We start from the raw sequence: 26,775 nt of genomic DNA on the forward strand, positions 1-26,775 counted from the left end.
AAAAAACACTCTTACTTGTGCTTAGTGACATTACACCACTGTAAACAATAGCTTTATAACATTTGAACTGTTGCGTCATGATGCCAATGAAACAGAGAGTATGGCCAACTTCACTATTAAATTCACTGATGATTAATCACTGGACCGAATGACTAACAGTTGTTTCACCTGATTTGTCCGCACTCACGCTTTCACTGTTTACCTTCATTGTTTAAAAAGCCTCCAGGGACAGAGATGATACATTAAATGACCCTTTTCCCTGCTTGAGAAAGACAAATATACATCAAAAGAGGAATATACTTCAAAACAGTGGTGGGGAAAGTGCTCTAATTATAACTAAAAGTAGGCCTAGTAATCCCTTGATAGGCCCTGTGTTGAAAGCGTGACTTGTTTACTTTTTGTGTAATTGCAGAAAACATGGCCCCATTCTATTATATGGATTTATGTTATAACTTATGAGTTAAGATATATATCACTGTTGTAGTTGTTGTGGGTGTGTTAGGCTGGGTTTAACTATATCGCTGGGTGGTTTAATCTATAACAGTGCATCATATTCTTATTATAAGCTTCTTATTTGTTTTCTGTCCAAAATCTTAATCTACTCAGCATCTGGGAAATAAAGATTACAGATGGAATTTTAAAAAAAAAACATTTCCCTATTAATTGTGGTGCATTAGAAATATTAAGCAGCATGGAATGGAAATGTTAAAGTAAAGTACGTTTGTCCACTCAAGTAAATTGAACGTTGGCCCCCAACTACATTTCAGAAAACTTAACCATATTTCAGAAAGGGTCATATTTCACCAAATCACAACAACATTTCTGAAATGCTGTGTTTACTGAGAGGTAGTTATGTTTACTGAAATGTTGTGTTTTGGCTTATAGGGGGCCACATTACATGCACTTAGTTACAGACGCCTGCACTCCAGCACAAAGAAAGTGAAATCAAATCGTTTTATTCCTCTCTTTCCTTAAAAACTTATCTGATTTGGCAAACTGACGGAACCAGCAGCACGCTGAGATTCGTATCTAAAAGAATAGCTGACCGGTGAGTCAGGAGCTCGGGGCAGGTAGAGGCACGAGGAAAACCTATAATCGAGCGTGGAGACGGTGTGGAAGGCTGAACATGGTCAGTCGATATGTTGTGGCTGGTAACACGGCTCAGAAAACACTCACGGGGCCATGGGAAAGACTTTACCCAGAGGGATGTATTCAAACTTTAATAACGATTAACACCGCGGCACAGCCTCAAAGCGGCGGAAGTAGATATCAGCACCTGTGAGTCAGGTGCTGTGATATCAGCTCGCGAGGCTCCACCCGCTGCTCCCCGCGCCTCCCTGCGCTCCTCCACACACACTTCCAGCAGCGCACAGTCTGTCCGCACAACTGTGTTATTCAGACGCACATACTCCGCGTCCCGTTCCTCGAAACTCGCCACCATGAGCGCCATGGCTTCAGATAACACCTTTTTCTCCGCTTTACAGCCGAACACCACGGTCACCACCTACGGGCTGCCGTCCGAGATACAGCTCGGGAACGGGAGCTCCGTATCGGACGCGGTGGCCAGAGAGCGGCGCGTCCAGCAGCAGGTCCAGATGAGAATGGCGGAGAAGTCCACACTTCCGCGTCAGAACGGATCAGCCTCACACTACGCCATGTCAGGTAAATGTCAACAAGTCTCAACTCACTTTTCATCGGGAGCTACGTGGGCTATGTGTCCCGCTTCGTGTCAGTGTTTTCCGTGCGAGAGTGCACTTTGAGCTGACGAGACTCAGGGAGGTGCACCGCTCACGGTCCCCACAGCCACAGGTGTCATTGTCTGGCACAGTGCTGACTTTATGGTCCCCTATCTGTCCTGTAGACGGGTAAGTGAAGGTGTTATCTAACCAGTCAGTCATGTAACCTTGTTTCCTTTGGCTTGACTCCAAATAAATGACATGAAATTGGCCTTTTATGGCCTGTGGATTTGTTAATAGAGCTGTAACAGATTACACATCAGCTATTGAATATCTCTCATAGCAAATATGACATGTTCCAGTTTATATTTCGAATTTAAAACCCCTCCAGGGTTCATTTCCCATCACAGAAACACTTCCATAGATTGTGAACCGGCCGGTATTTCCCCCGTTTTTGTTTATCTACTGAACATCGAACCACATTTACTGATTGTTTTGTGCGTAAAATGTCCATCATAGTGTCATCAGACGTCTTGTTTTGACAGTTTTGTCACTTTAAAACAAAAAGACAATCAGTGTACCCCCCTAGGCGACCAAGAAAATGAGAAAATATTCACATTTTAGAGACTTTTCGCATGAGGAATCACTTAAATGATTCATCCAGTTTCAAAAGAGTGGGCGAGAGACTGGTCGAGGTCGCTTTCTCTTTTATTTTATTCGTAAAACCCCAAAGTGACTCAGATCAGTGTAGTCACTTTTACTTTCAAATTTAAGAGTGCGTTCTGCAATAAAACTCCCTGTGTATGTGTGTGTTTGCGTGTTTGCATACTTTTGTCTCGTCTGCATTACTGACTTCTTTGCATCAAAAATAAGGGAGGAACCCGTCCAGTCAGCTGCTCCTCAGCTCCGTCTCATGCTGCAGTGATCCCGTATGAGGTGTACCTGCACATGAGAAAGGGTTAATGTGTAACAAGCCCAAACAAGAGCTGCTTTCACAAACTTCCCCGATAGCAGGCTGAGGTGAACGTCGCCCTCTGTGGGATTGGGTTTCAGGTCTTACTCAGCTTTAAGAGGTGAGGGTTCGTGTGGAGGTACCTGGGAGATGACTGTGTCGTGAGAACCAGCAGTCGTGTTTGTCTGCTCAGAGAGGTTGACATTGTCTGTGCCCAGTGGCGCACAGACAGTCAAGGGGGAACTGTTATGTTAGCAGGGACGAGACTCCCACAGGGGAAGTTTTGTAATTAGTTTACTAGATCGTTATGACACATTTGATGGTTTGATGCGCTTAAAGAGCAGAATTGGAGTCAAGTGGCGAGCTCAACAAGGACAGAGTGTTGTCTTATGTTGCCTCTGAAATCTGGTGACTGAGGCGTGTACACCTGCCTGCTTTTCTCATGGAGACATTCCTTCACGACCCATAATTCATTGTGTTCCCTCAGATTACAGGGAGCAGCTGGATGTCGGGTCCGTTTTTGTTTTTATGATCTCTGAGAGTAGAATCTTTTTCTCACCCTTCTTGTTTCTGCAAATTCCCAACGGCGCTGACAATACCTGCTTCAACAGAAACACATACTGCGCCTGTGGTCTTTGATAGCTGGAATGTAAAAACACACACAACTCTCCTGCTAAATGGGTCACAGCATTCTGTTTTTTGACCTCCATTATAGCACAGTGTACACCCAGTAGGCTGGGCGAGATGCTTTACAGTGTTATCTCTTCCCGTCCTTCGCCCAGGGCTCTGCGGGGAGTAAACATATTGTAAAGTCATAAAATGCCGCCATGACATATCCACCTTTGTTTGAACCACATTTCAGTGGTTTGTTGCTTCACTCTGAACTCACTTCAGACGTACTTAACACTTTACCCTTAAGTGACTCATCATAGTAAAGGTGTATCTCTGACCCAACTCTTAGTGTAACAATTTGAATTTTCCTCAATGACAAACTGTCATGTGCAATGATTGACAGGTGATGTCAAGATATCAGATTCTCGCTACATGATTATCACAGCCGTGCAAATTAACGACAATGGTATTATCGCAATATCTATAGAAATAGAAATGTTTTTTTTAAAAAAATCTTTGTGTAACCATAACTGAAAAGTGATGTGTCCAGAAAGAGCAATTACTATCAACTCCGTGTGAAAAGGCAACCAGATCAACTCATAAATAAAATGATGCACAAGGCCCAATATCTTTTTGCTGGATTATCAATTTATCCATGTCGTGGTTACTGTGGATATCACAATATATGTATATATATATATATATATATATATATATATATATATATATATATATATTAAGTTTATTGACTGTATGCAAGCGGATTGTGACGAGATGTGAAAAATGAGACCCAGGAAGGAGTTTGATGCACTTCAACTGCTTCACCTGGACCTGAAAGCCTGTCTAGTTTCAGGGAACCCAGTCCAGAGTAGAGTAAAGTCGAGCACTGGGATTGAGACAACATACTTTTATCACTGACTAGCATTTCGGTGCCATGTCTGTCTTCGTGTGAGTCAGAAAATCACATGGGGTCGAAGAGTTAGTCATCGAATAAAAGTTGTCTCTGCGGGCCAGTGGACGATTGGTTTGCGTTGCGTAACGCCGCTGGATTGTGGATTTCTTTGTGATGGACGCAAGTTTTCTTCAGCAGTCCAAAAGATGCTACTTCACGCACGGTCTCACTCTGCTAACAGAGAGCAACAGAAGCTAATGTCAGTGTAGACATGGAGTCAGCTAAGATAAACTAACAACCAGCCTCCATAGAGCCACTTTAACACCCAGATCTCTTCTATCTCACTTCTATTCTTTTATTTTCACTTCTTCTTTCTTGCACTGCCAAGGACAGCCGCTACATTTCATTGACAATAAAGGCACTGATTCATTTAGAGAAGCTCACTGTGAATACCAATTTAAAAAAAAACAAAAGCTTCAGGGTTCGTACGTTGGAAAAAAAAAACGCAAATGACCCTGCAGGGAAAGCCTCCACCTCTGTATCTACTCTTTTTAACAACTGCTGCTTTTGTGGCAGTGACTGTGTGCAGGTAGACAAGTCCCAGCAGATAGTTTGTGAGTGTGTGTGTGTGAGTGTGAGTGAGACATCTTGGCTTTATGACCGTTGTTCATTTTTCAAGACACCACAGAGAAAGGGGAAAAAAATGCTCAGTTACCTTGCCGAGGGAGTTTTTAAGGTGTGTTTTCTGTTGCCAATTTATGTTGGGCGTTGCCAGGGATGGGCTGGGGCTGGGCCAAGGTGTCATACTCTTCTATACCAACTGGTTTGGTGTGTGTGTGTGTGTGTGTGTGTGTGTGTGTGTGTGTGTGTGTGTGTGAATGTAAAAGTTTGAAGGCAGCTCACACTTTAACATTTCCCCGTTTCTTTAATAATGTGTAAGTCAGACACATTTAAATCAGTGCCTGTGTTCGAATTGGACTCGTTAGATTTCATCCACCTCAAGAACCAAAGTCAGTACGTGTTGATGTTGATTGATATGAGGAGGGCAGAAGATAAGTCTGGTGATCTTCTTTAACTTTCTGACTATCCCAAGTGAAACAAAAATAAACTGATCCTGCTAATAAGAACTGTTTGTGTAAGCAAAGCCTGATATATAGTAGTTAAATCCTTTTCATCTGTGTGCCTCCATTATCCATGTCCCTTTTATTACAATGAACGTGGGCATTGTAGTTTATTTTGAGTCAATCCTACATACCCCGTCCTGCAAATGCTCTATGTCCCCCAGATTGAGTAAAGTTTGTGAAAAGTACAGTTTGGAAATGAATGAGCTTTATTTTCAAGCTTTATGTCTTCAGTAGGAACAGAGGGGTTTGGAGGTGAGAACCACAGACAGGGAAGTGAAGGCAGACAGTCTCAAGAAACATCTAAAGCATCATCAGTTTTGGCCTTTTAATGGGATATTTTTGTATGTGCGTGTGTGTGAAGGCAGCTCACGCTTTTACATTTCCTTGTTTCTTTAATAATGTGTCGGCACTTTAAGTTTGAGAGTAAAGCGCTCGCACACTGCGCAGAGAGAATGTCTTTGTGTGTCAGACCCAAGTGCAGGGTAATCAGAGACGTCAGAGCTGGTGACTGCTCAGGTCCCACTGTTAAAAGTTTGTCTCGTCAGTTGAATCACCAGCGCAACAAGACACCTGCTGCACTCCAAACTGTGTGTCTTTCATCGTTTTAATAAAAGAGCTGTGTCACCTCATTGTGGCTGACACGCAGTGATTAAATCTCCCTTCCTTCACGGTGCCACTTGTCACAAAGAAGAGGATTTTGATGATTTTTCTTCTTTTCGTTGATCTTTTTTTTTTTTTACTTTAAACTTTCTCCATGTGTAAAGTGAGCTAGGTCTGATACACTAAAAGTCAAAGAAATGTATGTTTTAAAGAACTACAACTAACTGTAAGGTGCTACCAATCCACTCTGTTGTTGCTAGTGTTTGCTCACTCGTGATAGAGCACTTTTATTCTCTGTCATTTGTGGCACATTGTTTTAAAATAAAGACACCGACTCCCATGATTCCATTTTGACTTCATGATGTAGACATCCTCCCTCTTTTGTCATTGTGTAGCTTACTTTCACAAAGCTCATGTTTCCAAGCGTAAAAAGGATTATATTTTCATTGTTTCTCTCATTGGTCAGGGTGGACTGGATGCTGTATTATTCATGGATGTGGCAGAGCTCAAAGATCGGTTGACACAACAAATGCCTTTAAGTTCCTCTCTTGGCGAAGCTTGTACACCAGGATAGCGGACATCGTTCTGCTTCTGCGTGCTATCAAAACAACATTAATCAGTATTTTTTGACAAATTCAAAATAAAAATAAAAGTCCCTACATTTGTCTTTGTAAAAGCTGACTTCAAGAAGAGGTCTTTGTCTCGTTGTCTGCACTGTTGACCTCTCAGTAGTCGATTCAGGAACACAGTCAGCAGCTGAGTCAAGCTGCAGTCAGAACTGCAGACAACTGGGAACTCCTCGCTTGCAAAAAGAATGTTTATCTATTTTTTATTTATTCAATTGCGTATACACAAGAGAGCTCTAACTCAACACATCTTAAGCACCACAGCCGTGCTTTTTTTTGCGATCAGAGAGCTTCCGCTTGTCTTTGTTTTGTCTCGGCCTCAGCCTGTTCGTAGACTTTACCCCCACCCTCCCCCTCAGCCTCACCCACAGAGTGAGGATAAATGCAAAAACTCCGTCAGGAGTTTCCCATGAAGTGCAAACTGGTTGTGAAACTTTATTTCACAAAGAAATGGGATATAAAGTGAGAAATGACTAATTTTGACTTGGAAGTGCTTGTTCTCACCAGTGATGAGTCACAACACTTTAACACTTTAAATCTGAGCGAGAAGAGCCTTTTTTTCCCTCACTTATCTTTCACTTTTTTCATGTTCATGTGGGCACGAGAGTATCGTCTCGAGAGACTGGAAAAAATGTGAATCTAATGTTACTGTCAGGACATGACGATAAATGACTAACAGTAATTGCAATTGTGTCACTGATAAATTAATTTGATGCGATACTGAAAGTGCGGCATTCATTCATCATTCTGTTCCTCTGCTTCCCTCCAGACTACGGTGGCTCTTCGACCATGAAGTTCAACACCATTCAACCAACAGGTTATAGCTCCAAATCATCCTACATGTACTCAGGCTCCAGGACAATGGTGAGTACTGCATCATCTCACCGTTTGAGCATATATTCACACGCATCCTGGAAATATTGAGCCAATCGTGTAATGTGTCATTCAGCTGGACATTCCACTAAACAAAACAAACTCTAGAAATCAGTGAACTGCTGCTGGTGTCACAGCGAGTCACCCAGGACACAGTAGGTGTGGTATTTCACAGAAGACTGTGATGAGATCAGCTCAGGGTTTTCAAGTCCGCCCTCTAGATTCCTACGGAGAGGCGGTGGATTTGTGCCACAGATGTTTGAGCTCGAGAGACCTTTGACGTGCTTTCCACTGTGTCTCAGTTTTATATTTGACCTCCTCTCCTGAATGAATCATATGTTTAGATGAAAAATCAGTATGACAGTATGACCCGTGTTTCCTGAATGTTAGTCACCTCCTTGTGATTATATTTAGAAACCATTTTAGCCGATATGCAGTAAAAGTAATCCGCCCACACATGCAGTTCATAATGAGTACACGTTTGTTTGTAACACTTCCTCTTTTCATCGTCAGGGTCCACGTATCTCCACCCAGAGGTCGGGCTTCAGCTGCCGATCTGCTGGTCCAGAAATGGCCCAGTTCCACAAGATCAGTGTCGGCGGTGGAGGGATGGGTGGGGGTGGTGGGGGTGGCAGCGGTATTTATCGAGAAGACATACGTTTAGGAGGCTACCAAGGGGGCATGAGACAGCAGAGCCGCATAGAAACGGAGCCCCTCTCCATGAGCGCTGTGAGGCAGCACACCATGCAGGCGAACCCCTGGATGATGGATAGCAGCGATGCCGGCAGCATGATCTCCGACCGGGACGCCACCTACGCTCACCAGTACGCTCAGAGCGCGGTCAATGGCTACACTAGCCAGGTGAGTCAAGGAGGAGGCAGCATGAACTTTCCAGCACCCATGCGCCGATCTCTTAGTGGCACTCTCTCCCGCGGCGGAGGGATGACAGGAGGAGAGGTGGAGATGGTCCAGCAGCAACATTCCTTCAAAGGCCCCGCCCACCGCACCATCAGCAGGATTACAAACCGAAACCGGATGAGCATGGGCTCCATGTCCGGCGGGACCATGTCCGGTGGGACCATGATATCCTCAAGTGGAAGCATGTATGGTGGAGGGATGGACAAAGTGGACAGAGGGTTCGTGACTGGGGTGGCCTCTGCCTCCCAGGGGAACCTGATGCAGCGTCAGGGCACCCTGTCCCGCGCCATGTCAGTCAAGAGCATGCAGAGTGTGGGAAGAGGCATGGACATCTTCAATGGGCAGATGGAGGGCAGCATGGGCAACCTCAGCGGGTGAGAAGATCACACACATGTTCTCATATGATTATTCATATGAAAATCAGTGCCTGTAGTCACATCAGACTGGTTAGATTTCATCCACCTCAAGAATCAAAGTCAGTGCATGTGGATGTTGATTGATATGAGGAGGGCAGAAGATAAGTCTGGTGATTCTCTTTTAACTTTCTGATCGACAACAAATCCCAAGAGAAACAACAATAAACTGATCCTACTAATAAGAACTGTTTGTGTAAGCAAAGCCTGATATACAGTAGTTTTATCCTTGGCATCTGTGCGCCTCCACTGTACAGTTTTGTGTCCCTTTATTACAGTGAATGGGCACTGTAGTTTATTTTGAGTCTATCCTACATATCCTGCTGCCTGCTCTGGTGCACCAAATGTGAATTGATCCACTGCTGAAAATAGTCCCAAACAAATGCTCTTATGTTCCCCAGTTTGAGAAAAGTTTGTGAAAAGTACAATTTGGAAATGAATGAGCTTTATTTTCAAGCTTTATATCTTCAGTAGGAACAGAGGGGTTTGGAGCTGAGAACCACAGAAAGGGAAGTGAAGGCAGACAGTCTCGAGAAACAGCTAAAGCATCATCAGTGTTGGCCTTTTAATGGGATTTGTTGACAATAAGAAAAATATTGTATAATTCCAGTCTTATCCTTTAATTAGGTTATAACATCCCGATAACACCCATGACATTCTAGTGAATGTGATACACACCAGTAGTGGTGGTGTCACAACTTTCAGCCGGTTTAAGTGAGGGAGTGTGTGATGCGAGTATTTCCTCAGAGCTGTGGATTGGGAGGTGGCTCCACAGCGGCAGGACTGGTTTTGGGTGTGGCAACTGAGTTTCAGGCCTCGCATTTCACACATCCCACAGCGTGTGGTTAGCTGAGCGGATATGCAGACCACTGTGTGATTTGAGAGAAATCCAGCAAGCTGAAATTTGCAGACGGGAAACAAATCATCCTCAAATAATTACCGCGGCTGCTCTGATGCTGTTCATTCATTCATCCCAAAGATATTTTGTGCTGCCATACAACATACAAACATCTGCCTAATTACAAAATGACTGTAAATATTTTAGATTCTTTGGTTTCAGTTTGTTCATTTGCTCCATTCTGTAGGATCATGTCCTTGGACATGCCATCAGCAGTGCAGAACCTGAAAGAGTCCGACCCGGAGCTGCAGGTCCTGGGCGCCGCCTACATTCAACATGAGTGTTACAATGACAGCGGCGCCAAAAACGAGGTACTTAAAACCGATGAAACATGTGGTCAGAATTCCTCTGGGTCTTTTCCCGCTGCAATCCCTTATGATGAAACTCAGTTATGATAATTGTTTTCCTCCAAGTGTAGACGATGCATCAATTCTGTTGACATAAAGTAGCTTCAGTTTTCTCTTCTGGTGTGCTCTAGTTGTTATACATGATACTTTGTCAGCGCTGTGAACATATCTGGACTCTGCCCTGTATAGGTGTTGAATGGCAGATACACAGTAGAGATTATAACTCTTATCTCATGTAACACACTAGTGTGGCTGCTTAGTTGCCCTGTTTGGCCCTGTGCTTTTTAGCTTGTTAAAGTTGTCTTTAGCTCTTAAGATACAACATCATGTGAGCTGGTTTTAAAAGTCTTAAAAATGATTTCATACTAAAAAGAAATAATATGGCATTTCGGGAAATTAATGTATTTAACTTCTTGATACAAGATTGATACTACACTTCTCTTTGTACAGTGAATATGCAGCCAGCAGTCAGTTAGCCTAGCTTAGCATAAACACTGGAAACAGAGGGAAACAGCTAGCCTGCCTCTGTCCAAAGGTAACAAAAACATTTCTGCACCTTAGAAATATTTACTGTACAGAAGTGAAGGTGGTATTTTCTCATTTATGTTTCGCCAATAAAGCAAATTATTTTATTTCTAGCAAATCTTGAGCTTCTGTTTGTCAGAATCTGGCAAATCTTAATCATGGTACACTGTACAACTTTACCTCAAAATGACCAAGTACACTAACAATTTTAAGGTTCTAAAGACTTTCTAGCATGAACAATTTACATTGAACAGTCTTTTTTTCGCTTGGTAATTCTGAGGTAAGCGTTTTCCTAACTTTTTAAAATGTAATGTCAACTTTTAAAATTTACGGTGTATAAAAAAAGACTCTATGGCTGACAGCAAGGCACTTGATGCATCATAGATACCTCCCAGGGACACTAAGATTAAAGGCATGAAACACAATGTTTTCTACAGACAAAAAACTTAAAAGTATAAATAATTTCAAGATGCCAGAATCAAATAGAAATTCTAAATTTAGGGGATTTAATTGAGTTCTAAGCTAATGGAAACACCTTGAATCACTTAATCATGAGAGAAATAAAGATTGGAAACATTAACAAAATGTACTAAGCAGAACAGTTTTCCTTCTCTAGGTACGTGACTTAAAGGGCATCAGTGAGCTGGTGAAGCTGTTCAACAGTGACAACCAAGAAGTGCAGCGCTTTGCCACCGGTGCCACACGCAACATCATCTATGAGAACATGGAAAACAAGACGGCCCTGATCGAGGAGGGCGGCATCCCACAGCTGGTGGAGGCGCTGAAGGAGCCCGATGATGAGCTTCGCAAAAACATCACAGGTAGGAAAATCCTGATGGCAGTCATCAAAATAAAAACATGATCAGACAGGCAGAGGTGATTTTAGAAAGCTCGTTTCGCCTCAAGTAAAAATGAATGTGAATGAGTTAGTCACACAATTTGGATACAGCTTGATCGTGGCAGTGGCCAAGCGTCCTTGAAGCAAAGAATACACAATATCAAATATGATATTATTCTACACCAAACAAATATCAGGCGGATGGCAAGCTAAAACAAGACACTTTTACGAGAATCCACAAATTATGAGATTTCACTGTAACTAAATCCCAGTTCCTCATTCACAGTGGTCTGTTTTCAGCTGAACTGGCAGTCATACTCTCTCACGTGATTAGTGTTCACTGGAAATAAGATGCAAATGGATGTTGCAACTCTGTAGCATAGACAGTTGCAATGTGTTTTGTAAAGGTTTAGAAGGTGGATCAGTGTGAGGCTTTTCTATAGGGTGTGTGAACTAGGTGTTAAGGCAGTGAGTGGGAGCTGTCTGGGCCTGTGGATTGACAGTATCTGCCACTCCCTTTCATGAGTGAAGGCCCTGTCACTATCTCCTCTGGGTCATAAAACTCAACTAATATCTGTCTGATTGCTAAAGAAATCTCCAGCGTCACGCAACCACTCAGAATCTTGTGTTAGATGACTAATAATAATTTTTCAGCATAGCAGTCAAAAGGTGACACAGAGATCTTATCTTACCTGCATAGTGCCACCTTCACTGCCATTTGAGTGTCTCTCATAGGTTTCGACAATGTAATCCTCAAGCAGGTAGGTCAACGTTTTGCGGAACAGTTAGCAGAGAAGACTGAGACCACTCTCAAAGATGAAAACGACATATAAAGCTACAGCTGCCTAACTCAGCTTCGCAGAAAGACTGAAATGGGGGATAACAGTTGACCTGGCTCTGCACAACAGTAACAAATTTGCCTTTTGTTTCAGAAAACAGCTTTTTGCACAGATTTAACTAACAAAATATCATGTGTTAAAACCAGTTAGCTTCAGCTAGGGCTATCAGCTGGTTAACTTAGCTTAGCACCAAAACAGGGGGGAGTGTTTGACTGAGCCAGGTAAGCCGTTTCAGTGCTCAAAAAACTGCCTTCAAGCGCTTTCTAAAGTTGACTGGTTAACGCTGTTAAATCCTGTCTGTGTAACCAAACAAAAGGCAGATTTGTCACCATTGTATAGAGCCAGGCTAATTGTCTACCCATTTCGAGTGTTTGTATGAAGCTAAGCTAACGAGCTGCTGGACGTAGCCTTGTACTGAACAGGTAGATGTCAGTCAGTGGTGTTGATCTGCTCATCCAACTCTCTGCAACAAAGCGAATAAGCCTGTTTCCCAGCATGTTAAGATTAAGGATTGTAAAATAATCAAGGAAACTACAAGAAAATGAGGCATAAATGTCACTTTTGCCGACACTCTGCTGGTGTGATTTGTGCAGGTATCTTCTGGAACCTTTCATCCAAAGACAACCTGAAGCAGAAACTGGCCAGGGAGACCCTTACTGATCTGACCGACAAGATCCTCATCCCTCTGTCAGGTGGCGGCGGAGATACTAACGAAGTCCAGCAAACGCCCTCTGAGGCAGAGATCTTCTATAACACCACCGGATGCCTCAGGTGAACCTCACTCATTTGTCCTATTCATTTTGTGGTTTGAACCCCCCCCCCCCTTCGTGGAAATGTATTTCTTCCTTGCTCACCCTTGCTCATCTTTTTCTGTCATGATCGCATTTGGGAGCTGATTTCGGTAACTTGTTCTGACATGTGTCACATCAGTTGACAGCTGCTTCAGCGTTTACCGCACCCATCGCTTTTGTTGTTTTTTTTTAAAGCCCCGGCGTCACTCCAGCCTTCAGCCTTCAGTTGCTTTGGCTCCACTCTGTTTGTGTGACGCCGGAGGTGTTTTATCTCCAAATTATTTACCATGCGGGGAATATTTCCACTGCTGCCTGAGTGATGTGTCATGGTGAAATTAAAGCTTTAAACCTCTCACTCGCTCTCAGGAATCTGAGCTCTGTGAACGAAAAGACCCGTCAGCAGATGAGAGAAACTGATGGACTGGTGAACTCTTTGGTGCACTACGTCAAGGCCTCACTTGAGGACAACAAGGCGGAAGATAAGGTGAGACAAGAACAAGAATAATATGGCAATCAGAACACACAAAACCCCAGGCTTGTGTAGTGATTTATCTGTGTGTATTCGCAGGGGGTTGAAAATGCCATGTGTGTCTTGAGGAACCTCTCCTACCAGCTCTATGGTGAGATTCCTCCATCGGCTCTGATGCGGTTGGAAGGACCAACCAGAAGTCAGGCCTCAGGGAAGGGTGAAGCCATTGGTTGCTTTACACCTCAGAGCAGGAAAGCCAAAAATGTATGCAGACGTGAGATTTACCCATCAGCATTTTGTCACCGTGGAGCAGACTGTTCATCTCAACGCTGCCCTCTTTTATCTTTCTTCTCCTGACAGAGCAAGAACCAGGATCTGTCCACTTTTACTGAGGTTGCCCGGGTGCCAAAGGGTATGGAGTGGCTGTGGCACCCTGAGATAGTGAGAGTGTACAGCAACGTGCTGCGTCAGTGTGAGATCAACTCCACCACCCGCGAGGCCGCTGCTGGAGTGCTGCAGAACATCACAGCTGGAGACATGAGGGTAAGCAACTTACTTGTCATTTCACCTGTAAAATCATTCAATATTCAAAAGTATCGTATCTGATCTTCCTCTCTCTCTCCTCATCCTGCAGTGGGCGTCTGTTCTGAGCCGGGTGGCTCTGGAGCAGGAGCGTATTCTGCCGGTGCTGCTGGACAACCTGCGAACCAACAATGATCTGGAGCTGCGTTCTCTCACAGGCCTTCTCCGAAATTTGTCCCGCCACTGCACAAATAAGAATGATATGGGTGCGTTTCTTCCATTTTTATTTTTATTTTTTTATCCTTGCAGGGTTTTAATGATTTGATACCTCTGAGTTGCCTGGGAATTAAAACACCTGTAACTTCTTTGGTAAAATTTTGTTTTGTCCTATTTAATTCAAACGCCAGCAAGCTGTGTGCTGTGAGATGACTTTAGATGGTTATGACACATCTCTGTATTTAATATTTGCATCATGGTGTTGAAATGTAAATAACACTGAATTTAAAGCACTGAAATAATTGTATTTGAAAAACATTTGACTGAATCAATGTGGTCTGAATTATTTTAACTACCTGAACACGTTCATTACAAAGTACAAAAAGTACAAATTCAAAAAAAAAATAAATAAAAAAAAATCCAGTTAAAAAAAATAATTAAGTCTCTCCAATTGGACTGATTAAATTCAGGCACCAAAAGATTTACAATAATATTTCAAACTTCAACATTCAGGATAGCTAATCAAGATTGGAATTAGTCAAGCTGTCCATAACCTTAAATATTAATTACTAAAGTGTGACAATTAAAGTTTAAATTCTAACACAACTTTGTTTGGTAATATTTATTAAGAAATTTAACAGCGAAAACTCAGCTAGTCTGTTTCATAATGATTGTGTGAGAGAGTGACCTGGTGACATAAACAAAAGCAAACAACACCATGAATGTCATTAGATAAAACAAGACAAAAAATACATAAAACCTACATATTTAACAATAAAACTGTCATGAAAATGATGTGTTCATGCAGTGTTTCAACATTCTGTCCTGACTATAACTGTTGGCTTATCCAGCTACCAAGGTGGTGAACCTTCTGGTGACCAAGCTCCCTGTCAACGGACGTGAGAAAGAACCCTCCAGCGATGTGGTGATCAACATCTGTGGTATTCTTAATAACTTGGTGACCAGCAGCTCCATAGCTGCCAGAGACATCGCTTTCTTTGATGGCCTGCAGAAACTGGTTGCCATCAAAACCGAACATGACAACAGGTGAGTGGTCAGTGTGCTAGTTAGATGTGTGCTCACATGAACCCTGATACAGACATTTATACATCTGTTACAAAACATATTACAGCATACAGATTCTTCACACACAGTAGTTTCTGCAGGGAGTGTTAACCTTGGATGAATCTTTATTTCTAGCCCTGGAAGAGCAAAAGCAGCCAAAGCAGCAGCAACAGTTCTCAGCAACATGTTCCAGTACAAGAAACTGCACTCCTCATACAAACTGGTAAGAAAGACTGTAAACAGTACTAAAAAGGAGCTCTGCAGTTGCCATAATAATACATCAAATATATTTCACTTTTGAACTTATATTACGAGTCTCGGTCGGCTTTTGAAGAGAAATGTCTGCCCATTATCAGGTTCATAATTTTTGATTTTGGGTATCTACCAGAATCGGTGTTTCATATTATAGCCATATTTATTTCAGTAAAACATATCATCTAGAAGAGGCACATCAGAGTAAAACATGCCCTCAGTTTAGTATGACTATACAAGAATCGTCAAAGTTGTCAAGAGTCCATACCTGTAACTGAGGCGACAAGTTAGATTGTGGCGTTTTACTGCCGAACAAAAGTCAAAGCTCAGTGGAAAGTGTTCCCTTTCTGGAGCCCCACCTTAGTTCTTACGTCACGTGTTTGTGCGCGAATGTGAAGAAGAGTGAGAGTGAAGGACATGTTGTGGGCGTGTGATTATGTGTGTGACGGATGACATTCCTCTGTCACTGCAACTCCCTCTTTGTTTTGGTGGCACATGTTCAAAGCCCATATATCTGTTCACACTGCTGCTCCTGCAAAGCACACAGTCCTGCACCTCCCCGTCTTGGGCAGGACCAGGTAGGTTTACTGCCTTTCGCAGATAACAACCTGCCCCTCCCCATGGGTGCGGCACTCAGGTTCAGTTCATTTCCTAATGAACAAGTCTGAGCAGAGCAAAAAATGCGTCAATACTTGTCTTACATACATTTGATACGTAGACACGTGCACCACTTTGGTACATGCTACAAGCGACCTCTGTGGTTAACAGTTGAAAAAAATATTTCAATAGATCCTTTAAGAAATAATACACAATCACTTTTCTGTGTCCCACATCCATTCAATGTGATAACACTGCTTTTGTTTGTTTCTTTGTGTTACAGAAAGGGTTCACAAGACCAGATTTCACAGACACGACTATCTAAAACAAGGCTAATCTAGTTCACTTCAACAATGGTGAGCAGTCTGCACTGTATCACCCGCATTTGGATTATATATTCTCAGATGTGCGGATGTAAATAGACTCTTTATACTATTCAAACATGACACAGGTTCAATTTATGTCCGCCGTAATTTGTGATGAAAACATGAACACACCAGTGATGGAGGATCTACAGGATGGAAAAGGACTTCCTGTATGTTTTTTAAAACTCGATGGACAGCGCAGTTCAAGAAATGTGGCTCCAGTACGTTCGGACTATTGATGGACTCACATTTGTGCACCTTAACCATGTACTCTTTTATTTGTTGGAACACTGTTTGTTTTAGTGTGGAATCAGGGATTTCTTTTCTGCCAGAGCAACATTTATTCAGACATTTGTGTTTGGACAATCTGCTGGACACTTGTGCCTTATCATCTCACTGTCGCACCTCAATTACAGCATCAGTGCAAATAAATGTGGGATTTTTGTGCATTTTTGTAAATATGCTTTTCTCTTTTACAAAGAAATCAAATTTTTTTATACTGTAGGTATGAACTTTAAACATGTAATTTTTTTGATAGATAAATGTGTTTGTTATGTGTCATAGTTATATAGTTATAGGAGAGTTTAAACCACAGGAGATTTATAGAAATTCATCATTTGGATGTAAATAAATCTTGGGATAAGGACTGTGCCTGCAAAGTTGACATTTGTATCTAAGAAATAGGCTTTTTAAGCTTGCAAAGTCTCAGTCTGGTCTTACGAAATGCTAATGAGTGACGTCTATAATTGCTTTGTCAAGCAGAACTTGTATTAGCACAATTAAATGTGTTTATCTTTAACATGCCATTATGAGTGAGGCTTGTCCTTTCTGAAAAAGAGCGTCAGTGTGAACGCTACATTTTCTCAATGAATACAATATTTTTTTAGTGCTTGTGTGTTTTCATACATAACTTCTTTTCAAATTGAGACCACATTGAAACTTACTTTTATTGACAAGTATAAGAGTTTAATTCTATTTTAATTCATGCAAAAACTGTGGTTAATTTTTTACCTATTACTGCTCTGTGGTGTAAATGGTGACCTAGTGTTTCTGTTTTAATATTTGCATTTGTGTTGTATGGAGGCAGATGTATCATCTGGATGTTTTTCAGCTAATAAAGAGACAGGTTTGGAAATGAAATGTCATTTTGTGAGCAATGTGACAGACTAACACTATCATGGTGAAAAGTCGGCCGCGCCCTATTTACATATTTGCTCCTGCTCAGACAGGAACAATACCAGACCTGCCCTGCTGCACCCTTATTTAAGCACTTATTTCACTGCAGGTAACCATTGCTCCATGAGGACAGAGATCATCAGGCCCTGCAGAGTAATAGACAGACATTTAGTCAATCTGCTTTATTAGCGTGACTGCCATGTTGTCATCATAGCAGGGTTACATCACACAAACAAAGCCTCCACCTGTGCAGAAAAGGTCAAGAACTGTGAATTCTTCAGTCGTGAGCGTCCTCCTGCGCTATCTGACGTACAAATGGATACAAGTGTTCAAATCTGACTTTAGGAACCTCTAATATTTTTTTTTTCTGTCAGCTGTCAGATTAAGACAAGAAAAACCAAAGCAGCAATCTTTTCTGACATTGCTCTGCCCTCTGCTGGGGACTTCATGAGAAACCTTGGCTGTGAAATAAAAATCATTAAAAAATGATATATAGATACATATGTTAATTATTCTCCTGATTGACACAGATAATTTACATAATTTCTTCATAACAGTAAAATCAGTAAAAAAAACATCAAAAAAGTCTTTGGTAGTTAGAAACAATGACGGTAACACTTTGATTTTAACGACACACTGTACAGGAAAGACACAAACGAGGGGACGTGGATCACATGTCCTCCTCAGTGACAAGGCAGTAGAAGTCTGAGCGAGCTCCGTAGTTGCGTGATCCCAGGTCCGATACGTCGATGTCCAAGGGTTTGGGCTCAGCTGCAGTGATGGTAGCAGCGGGGAGGACAGGAGCTTTACAGGCCAGAGCCTTGTACACAGGGAGACGCAGCCCTATAACAAAAAGACAAAAAAGATGAAACATGTATCCTTAACAAAGCAAGGGCATTATATTTTCACTGATTAACTGTTGGAGCTGTAACATTATATATCATTCTCCCATGAACTTCAATGACTTGGTTTTGGTCATGTTAACTTTTTTGCACCACCAGGTAAAGACACATTTAAGGGTAACATTCTGTTTTACCATACAGGGATAATATGACCCACCTTGACTCATTAAAGAAGCAATACATAGGAAATTAAATACAAGAAAAAAAATGTATGAATGCAAATCATGCATCAAGTATTGCAGGGAATATAACCAGTGTGCCCCAGCCCATCCTTTCTCTTAAAACCCCTCTGAGTGCCCAGTCCTGACCACTGGCTGCACAGCTAACTGAGCTATACATATATATGTAAATATATATGTATGTATATATGTGTATGTATGTATGTATATATGTGTATGTATGTATGTATATATGTGTATGTATGTATGTATGTATGTATGTATGTATGTATGTATATATATGTATATATATATATATATATATATACATATATATATATATATATATATATATATATATATATATATATATATATATATATATATATATATATATATATATATATATATTTTTATATATATATATATATTTATATATATATATATATATATATATATATATAGCTTTCTTGCTTTTGGAGATCGACACAACTCTAATTTCTGTTCACTTTCCGTTTTCCTTTAATACCTTTTCTTTACCCTCACCCAAAAATTGTAAAGTGTACTTGTCCAACTGGTATAAAAAACAAACATCTCCACTCCTGATTCATTATTGAGCCACAGCCAGCAGCCAGTTAGGTTATAGTGTGTGCAGGCACAAAACCACAGACCACATGTACTTTTTTGGCGATATGAAGCGACAAACTGATGCAGGAAACTTGTTGCTGAGTGACGGAGGTGACGTGATTCAAATCAAAATTGAGCTGGCCTCAACTTGTTAGTAGCCACACTTGGCAGTTTTGTAATTCTAAACATAACAGCCAAGCATGAAGACTGGAAATGGGGAAAAAGCTAGACTGGATTTATCCCAAGATATTAAAATTCAACTCTTTAAAAAACACAAACAAGTTGTTACGTTTCAATTAGTGAGCTTTAGATGTGCTGGTAGGCAGATTTTGTTGCCTTTTGGACGGACCCAGGTTAGCTGTGTCCATGTTTTCATTCTTTGTTAAGCTAACTGCCTGTAGTTTCATGATTAAGAGTAGAATAAAACTGTGATATCGATCTATTCATCTAATGCGTCTGCTCTTCTTCTAATGCTGAGCTGTTCCTCTAACATGAAAGCATTTCGCCTTTATATTGACTTCACATCTTGATACAAAACATCACAGACAAGATGCTCAAGCAGATGTCCAACCTCATCGTGTCATGTGATTTACTAGTTCTGAGGTTAAAGATTAACTGTACATGAGTCTGTGTTTGTTGATTCAAACTAGTCTCAAATTAGATCATGCAGATCAGGTTGTAATGGCACACTGCGTGCTGACAAAGAGAAAAAGTCTCAGGCTATAATGTTTTATATTCAAGCATTTACATCTCTGGATCAGTGTTAGTACCTTTACAAGTTTAAATTACATTTAACTTGCAGCGTTGGTAGGCATTTCTTCATTTGCATGTGCAAAACAATGAATGGCATTTTTCATTTACGCAAATGTTTTTTTGCATAATTATATTCATGTAAAGAGTACACCTAACAATAGTGCTTGAGGACTGGTCTGGTCCAGTATCCCTGGTTCTTACCCAGATCTCCAGCAGGGTCAGTGTCTGAGCTGCAGTCCAGATAGTCAGGGTTGAGGGTCAGCATGGGATCTTTGTCATCTTGTAGCATCGTCTGAGCGTCGCCTGCAGACTCACTGTGGAAGACGACTTTGCGAGGCATCGCTAAGGCGAGTTCCTTCCAGAAGACTGAGGAGGGAATCTGTGCACACCGAGTGCATGTGACAAGAGACAGAAATGCTTTTACCTGCCACAGCTACACAGAGCAAAACTTTAACAACAGCAACATTTTGGTACGCTGGCCTTCATCAAGTTATTTTACAAGACAAAAGAATACACCATCTTAATTAGGTTGAGAATCAGGTCACACTACAGGCTGACATCACAATAATATGAATGATACCTGCAGCAATAAACTGACATTACTGACTACTGACTCATTATTCAAACAACGCAAATTTTTATGATCCCTTCACAGTGCCAGAAACCTCTGGCGCCAGGAAGTGATTATTTTGGCTAAATAAGTCAACCAACCAAAGATGGTGTCTGATTGCAAGTAAAGATGACAATGTGCTTTTTTTGTTCTGATCTTGCAACAGCTACAAAATAATTTCCACTGCATTAATACATCAACTTACCAATATGATACTTTTGACCCTGTTAATCTCAATGGCCTTTCATATACTGGGGTCAGCTGGAGGAAGGCGATACTTTTGTGCACAATCAGTATTCAGCCAGTTTTGAATCAAAGAGTGAGACCAGCCTCACTTTCTATTGAGTGTTATCTGATCAAACCAAACCCGCATGGCCATAAGGAAGCTGATCAAGATTAGTGAGTTTTTAAATGTTAAATACTCACTAAATGTTTTTCTGAACTCTGATTGCTGCCCATTAATTTAGTCTTTAAGAAAAATACTTCAAATTTAAAGCAGTTTTCAGACGCTTTTAGAGATCTTAAAAATGCCTTTTCACATAATTAATTCAATGTAATAGTGGCTTCAAGGGGAGATATTCTACATACTACAAATTTTGCACATACTTCTACTGTACATATGTTACAGTACATATACAGTATCTTACCACGGAGTTGTGCCTCCAGGTGAGTATGGTGAGGCAGTGCTGATGCTCACTGAGCAACTGCTTGATCTCAGGCCTCATGCGTTTGCACTGACCATCCAACATGATGAGGATGGGACGTTCACATATCTCCAACAAGTGCAGAAGGCCCTGTCTGAAAACACACAGTACATCATGATGGGACACAGTGTAGACGCTGCAGTAAACAGCAGCAAACACTGACCCCATGTGGTGTATTATAATGATGCCACTGGAATTTGTTTTACACAAAATATGAAGTGCTGTTTGTTTCAACATTCAAATTAATCTGCGTGTCTGACCTGAAGTTATTGGAGCACCAGTCCTGATCAAGGTAAGCGTGAGAGAGCAACACGATCAGACGGCGAGAGCGACTCATGTTCATCAGCAGCTCTGCAGAGGGTTCTGGGGACACATAATGCTGTCATTCATAGATCAGTGTTAAAAGGGAACAATTTGTTACCAAGGAGGCTGGAAGGTCTCAAAATGAACACGAGAGAAACTGATGTGTGTTGTTCATGTGTTGCAAATGTTGCAGTTTTTTCAAATTGGTTTATCAAGCTGCAGGATATCATGATAATGATTGTGACAGCAGAATCTTAAAATCCTGCATTATGAAGATTAAAGTCAACACAAACTTTATGAACAATATTTTGTACATCAGAAGTCTTACCTGAGCCAGGTAGGATCTCGTTGTCATTCAGATGCACCTTGTATATATTTTTATTCTCCAGGTGAGGTTTGAGAATAAAGTTGACAAACTTCCTGTCATGATCATTGTTCACATAGGAGATATAGGCATCATATAATTTGCCATCTGAGGACATGGAAACACAAACACACCCGTTGTGTTATTATTACTGTCTTATACACAAGTATTGAAACCTCATATCACATCAACAGAAGTCTCACCATTGAGTTCATATTCTCCGTATGAGTTCTTGTACCAGAGTTTGATGTTCAGGTGACACCTGGAGTACACAAGAGCAGCTACAGCCAGGAGGAGGAGGAGGAGGATGGCTGCAATGACAGCAGCTGTGTGGCTGGGGCTGTCTGAGCAGGAAGTAAGCATCAAATAATCAACCAATATTAAAATTTAAAAAGTATGCAACTATTTTAAATATGTAAAACCCTTCAGTCCATCTACTGTGAGTGAGTCATCATGGTGTACGTTGCTGACTGACTTTCTCATCATAGTTTTGATGCATCATGTCTACAATGTACTTTCTGGCATAGATCCAAGACATGACTGGTGCTTCTATTTATATATGGCACCTATTCACTATTTTCTCCAATCAACTTTGTCCTGTTTGCATGGCAGGTCAGCCGGTTGGTCCATGCAAATATCCCCACCCTTTGGTGGTCACAGTTTTCACTGTAGGAGGCTGAAATTTGACATGGAGGTCAAGTGTGTGTGTGTGTGTGTGTGTGTGTGTGTGTGTGTGTGTGTGTGTGTGTGTGTGTGTGTGTGTGACTGAAGGTTACCCGACTCCAATCTAATCACTACACCCTCCAGTTACACTGACACCTGCAGAGGGTCTCTTACCTAAGGGGGAGGGACTGGTAACCTTTGGGACACCTTGTCTGACAAAAACAGGAACATTCACATGGCCAGTGACACGCATTTTTACATATCTGCAAAATAAATTATCTGGAAATACTGGTCATGAGCCAAAGGACAGCTGATTAACTGTTTGTGTTTGTGTTGAGTGTGTGTGTTTGTCTGCTATAATTTTTTCAGGGGGTAATTGTTTTAGATAGATACACTAGTTGCAGGACAGCACGTAAAAGACCCAACATATGCAGGATGGTATGTTCACTCATCTTACTTATTGAACTGTCGAGGCGAAAGTCAGAGGAAAAGTTCCTGACTGTGCAGCTGTAGAGTCCAAAATCGTCCAGCTGTCTGAGGGTGATCACCAGGAGACTGTTTACCATCAGCTGGCCGGCAACAGGAGACCTGAAAAGTAGGCCAGGAAACTTGAGCTTACTTCTGCTCTCAGACAGTTTTCTTGAGGCAGGTACAACCCAGATTCCAGAAATGTTAGGAGGCGGGGTAACCAAAAAATTAAAAGATTACTTTCAAACAAACTGTGTTTAGTGACAACTGTTTTATGAAGAGTCCCCAGGCCCATGTATTCATCTCAGACAATCACGTTTCATTTTTGGTTTACACAGCTTCCCAATGTTTTTGGAATCAGGGCTTTACACTATAAATGATGAAAAACTGATGTCTTAAAAGCTTCAAATCACCATGAAGAAGTATTCTGCATGTAGAGTGTGTGATTGGCGAGGGGTTGGCCATCTTTGCTCCACTGCAGCGTGGTGTCACATTGCTCCTCTGTCGGGTCCCAGAGGAGGAGGGCGGTGCAGTTCAGTATCACAGAAGATCCCACATTCCTCCAGAGTCTGGTCTGGCCCCCGTCAGGTTTAAACTCTGGGGCTTTGGAGCACTGGGACTCTGTGTGAAGACATACCACTGTTATCTGTGCTCACTCCAGACAATAGGGGCCTTCATGTGCACCGCACAGCAGGTTGAAACAAAAAGCCTTCCTGTAGGTGTGACTGTTCAACTAGCCTCTTCAACTACATGAAAACTCTGCGTTTACTGCAGGGACAAATAACATTTTACAGAGAGAGCCACAGATGACTTCATTGCACTCACACATGGGCATAATATGTACCTTTAACTATGAGACGCACAGTGAACGAGGCGGTGCTGTTGTCCTGTAGCATACATGTGTAATTCCCTTGGTCCTCCAAGCTGAGGCTGGAGAACTCCAGGGAGGCCTTCCCTTCCTGGGCGACGAGCTGCTGGCAGTCCTTCTGCCAGGTCAGCTTGAGCTGCGGGGAGCTCTGGGGCTGAACAAGCTCCAGGGGGCAGTCCAACCGAAATGGAGGCTTCTGCTGCCCCACATAGAGCACCTGCTCTTTAAACCTGCTCTCATCCACACAGGTCTGAGCTACAAATAGAGAAAGAGGGAATTAGAATAGTCTTTGTTACATTAATGATGCAACAATCAGACTATTTCTGCACAAAAAGTGACTCAAGTCAGGGACACATTCAGAGCTGCAACTGCTGGTTTCGACCTCCACCAAGGAGGTCATGTTTTCATCTGTTAGTTTGTTGGTTCATCAGCAGGATTAAACAAAAACAACTGAACGGATTTACACAAAACTCATATGGAGGATGAGTCTCGGCTCAGAATAAACCCCATTGATTTTAAGTTCAGATCAAGGTAAAAAGAGACAGATGAAGGAATTTTTTTTCTCACTCTCTTTAACGTTGTGAGATTGTGTTCTTTTGATTTTTTGTTAATTTCTGAGGGAAAAATGCATGGATCTTGATTATAAGCATGGTGTTTTTAAGACACTATTTGGTAGCAGTGCCAGTATACTGAGATAATGATGATTGAGTAAAGTAGAGCATTAGTAGTAAATTGAAGTACTCAAGTAAAGCACTTGAAAAAAATTGTACTTTAGACCACCATGGTTGTTGACACAGAGAGCTTCATTTTACTGCAAATGAATATCGGTCATAAAATGATTCTGTCTCCTCGATTTATAATAATCTGTATCGGCCTTGAAAAAGCCAGTCAGTCAACCCGTATTATCATCATCTAATATCATCTTTAAATATAGTAAATATATACGTTTACGTTTTTTATGGGATAATTCATTAACACATGCAAACAAATGTTCATTTGTAGTATGTATTACAGTATACATTGAAAGTGGCATATGGCTACAACTTTATTGACAACTAATTGATTAATCAATTAATTGTGCAGCTCTAGACACAGAGCACTGATCCTTTATGAGGCCAGGATTTGCTGTGACATTAACACCTGAGGGGCGGCTGTAGCTCAGCGGGTAGAGCAGGTCGACTAGTGATCGAGAGGTCACTAGTTCAAATTGTCAAAGTGTCTTTGAACCCCACATTGCTCATCAGTGAGGGCCCTGCGATGAGCTGGCGACTTGTCCAGGGAGTACCCTGCCCTTGCCCTGAGACAAGGCTGGGATTGGCTCCAGTAGCAACACCCTGTGACCCCATGGAAAGGGATAAGCAGCTACGGTCAATGACATGACATTAACACCTGAGCTGCAACCTGCCATGACCTGGCCTGAACTGACTTTATAATGACTCAAATAAAAAAATAAAAGCTGTATTTAATGTGTCTGTCATGTCATAGTGTTACCTGTATTATATTGTCACGTCTCTACTTCATGTTATGTAATCAAATACAGGCAGCAACAAATACAGAAGACGTGGTTTTCCTTGACTTTGAGTACAGCCTGAGGAGCTTCAGAAGACTGTGGAGTAGCTTTTGGCTGAACACTGAGTGTCTAATGGTGCATGGAGGTGAACTTGTTTACTCTTTCACCCTGGCAGACTGAGAGCAAAGTGCTTTTTGCTGACTGGGATGGCAGCACTTTGCTGTCTGTGGACATATTCGGTGGGTACAACTCTCACATAAGCTGACTGTTCCTGTATCAGCTCACATTTAAGACACATCTGAGACAGCCTCACTAATGACGACTGCCCGGTCGAAACCTATTCTTCAGGCTGTTCTGCGCATGCGCACATCGTGACTGTTGGTGACCAAAACCGACAAATAACCCGAGCGACTGCCCTCTCAGGTTCCTGTCTCTGTTCCCTCCCTGGTTCCTTTCAGGTCCCTCTCTCCGTTCCTTCTCTCGTCCCTCTCTGACTTGCATTTGTTTTATTTCCCTTGTTTTAAAACAAATGGACATACATCCGGATCCAAAGTCCGGGTCTGGTCTCCATGTTGCCAGGCAACATCATGTGACTGTGTCAGGTACTGACCCTGCACACACACACACACACACACACACACACACACACACACACACACACACACACACACACACACACACACACACTTGACCACATGTGTACTGACCCCGTCTTTACCCAGCCAGCATCCCGTCAGTCTGAATGACTCATATTTCATTAAACAATAACCCCGAATTCTACAACTATCAACACACTCGGAGTATTTACAACTAGAGTAAACAATAAAAACATTCATATGATTCCAGTAAATACATTTTATTCTTCCTTACCGGCTGCGAGGAAAGTCTCGTCCCACTGAACACAGCACACCAACAAGAAAGCGACGTAAATCACAGCCATGAGCCGCAGTCTTCCTCCTCCTCTTCCTCAGGTGAGAAATGAACCGAGAGAAGATCTGACCTGACCTACATCACTGTCTGTAAGTAACTTAAAGCGTTACTTTATTACAGTTTAGTTACGAGGGGCAGAGCGGCAGAGGCGACTGTGTAGACGTAAGGCTTCTGGGTGATCACCTGCACCTGTAGAGACCTGAAACTCTGCTGCCTATTGGCTCCCCGGGGTCACGTGACGCGTGCACCGGCTTTCACCTGCACTACGGTGAAACTATAAAAAGTGAAGGCAGCTGGTGGAGGGAAACTAAAACAGGATACACCCACCT

The 26,775-nt window shown here is 41.9% G+C and overlaps 2 protein-coding genes across 2 annotated transcripts; one reads left to right on the forward strand and one right to left on the reverse strand.

The window, feature by feature from the left end:
- The first annotated feature begins 1,318 nt into the window (after window positions 1-1,318).
- Window positions 1,319-17,550, forward strand: pkp3a (plakophilin 3a). Its single transcript, XM_037108286.1, has 13 exons — window positions 1,319-1,662; window positions 7,252-7,346; window positions 7,869-8,647; window positions 9,772-9,895; window positions 11,073-11,277; window positions 12,727-12,904; window positions 13,291-13,408; window positions 13,493-13,657; window positions 13,754-13,936; window positions 14,028-14,181; window positions 14,983-15,178; window positions 15,332-15,419; window positions 16,329-17,550. Exons 1-13 carry the CDS (start codon window positions 1,440-1,442, stop codon window positions 16,368-16,370), a joined length of 2,550 nt encoding a protein of 849 aa, XP_036964181.1. The 5' UTR covers window positions 1,319-1,439; the 3' UTR covers window positions 16,371-17,550.
- A 203-nt stretch (window positions 17,551-17,753) lies between these two features.
- sigirr (single immunoglobulin and toll-interleukin 1 receptor (TIR) domain) lies at window positions 17,754-26,639 on the reverse strand. The gene is made up of 10 exons (XM_037108293.1): window positions 26,387-26,639; window positions 23,983-24,261; window positions 23,552-23,759; window positions 23,128-23,258; window positions 22,211-22,351; window positions 21,972-22,115; window positions 21,601-21,703; window positions 21,284-21,434; window positions 20,228-20,405; window positions 17,754-18,429 (listed from the first exon to the last, which is right to left on the reverse strand). The coding sequence occupies exons 1-10, from the start codon at window positions 26,454-26,456 to the stop codon at window positions 18,257-18,259; spliced, it is 1,578 nt and encodes a 525-aa protein (XP_036964188.1). The 5' UTR covers window positions 26,457-26,639; the 3' UTR covers window positions 17,754-18,256.
- Between the last annotated feature and the right edge of the window lie 136 nt (window positions 26,640-26,775).

The sequence above is a fragment of the Acanthopagrus latus genome, chromosome 8 (genome assembly GCF_904848185.1).
Source record: "Acanthopagrus latus isolate v.2019 chromosome 8, fAcaLat1.1, whole genome shotgun sequence".
In the NCBI taxonomy this organism is placed as follows: Eukaryota; Metazoa; Chordata; class Actinopteri; order Spariformes; family Sparidae; genus Acanthopagrus; species Acanthopagrus latus.

What these genes read in the sequence shown, in the direction of transcription:
- pkp3a (XM_037108286.1), top strand. Translation starts at nt 1,440, where the DNA reads ATGAGCGCCATGGCTTCAGATAACACCTTTTTCTCCGCTTTACAGCCG. An exon ending in AGAGCAGGAAAGCCAAAAAT is followed by an intron (nt 13,658 to 13,753) that starts GTATGCAGACGT and finishes TTCTCCTGACAG; the next exon opens with AGCAAGAACCAGGATCTGTC. An exon ending in TGCACTCCTCATACAAACTG is followed by an intron (nt 15,420 to 16,328) that starts GTAAGAAAGACT and finishes TTTGTGTTACAG; the next exon opens with AAAGGGTTCACAAGACCAGA.
- sigirr (XM_037108293.1), bottom strand. Translation starts at nt 26,456, where the DNA reads ATGGCTGTGATTTACGTCGCTTTCTTGTTGGTGTGCTGTGTTCAGTGG. An exon ending in CGAGACTTTCCTCGCAGCCG is followed by an intron (nt 24,262 to 26,386) that starts GTAAGGAAGAAT and finishes CTCTATTTGTAG; the next exon opens with CTCAGACCTGTGTGGATGAG. An exon ending in TCGCCTCGACAGTTCAATAA is followed by an intron (nt 22,352 to 23,127) that starts GTAAGATGAGTG and finishes CTTCCTGCTCAG; the next exon opens with ACAGCCCCAGCCACACAGCT.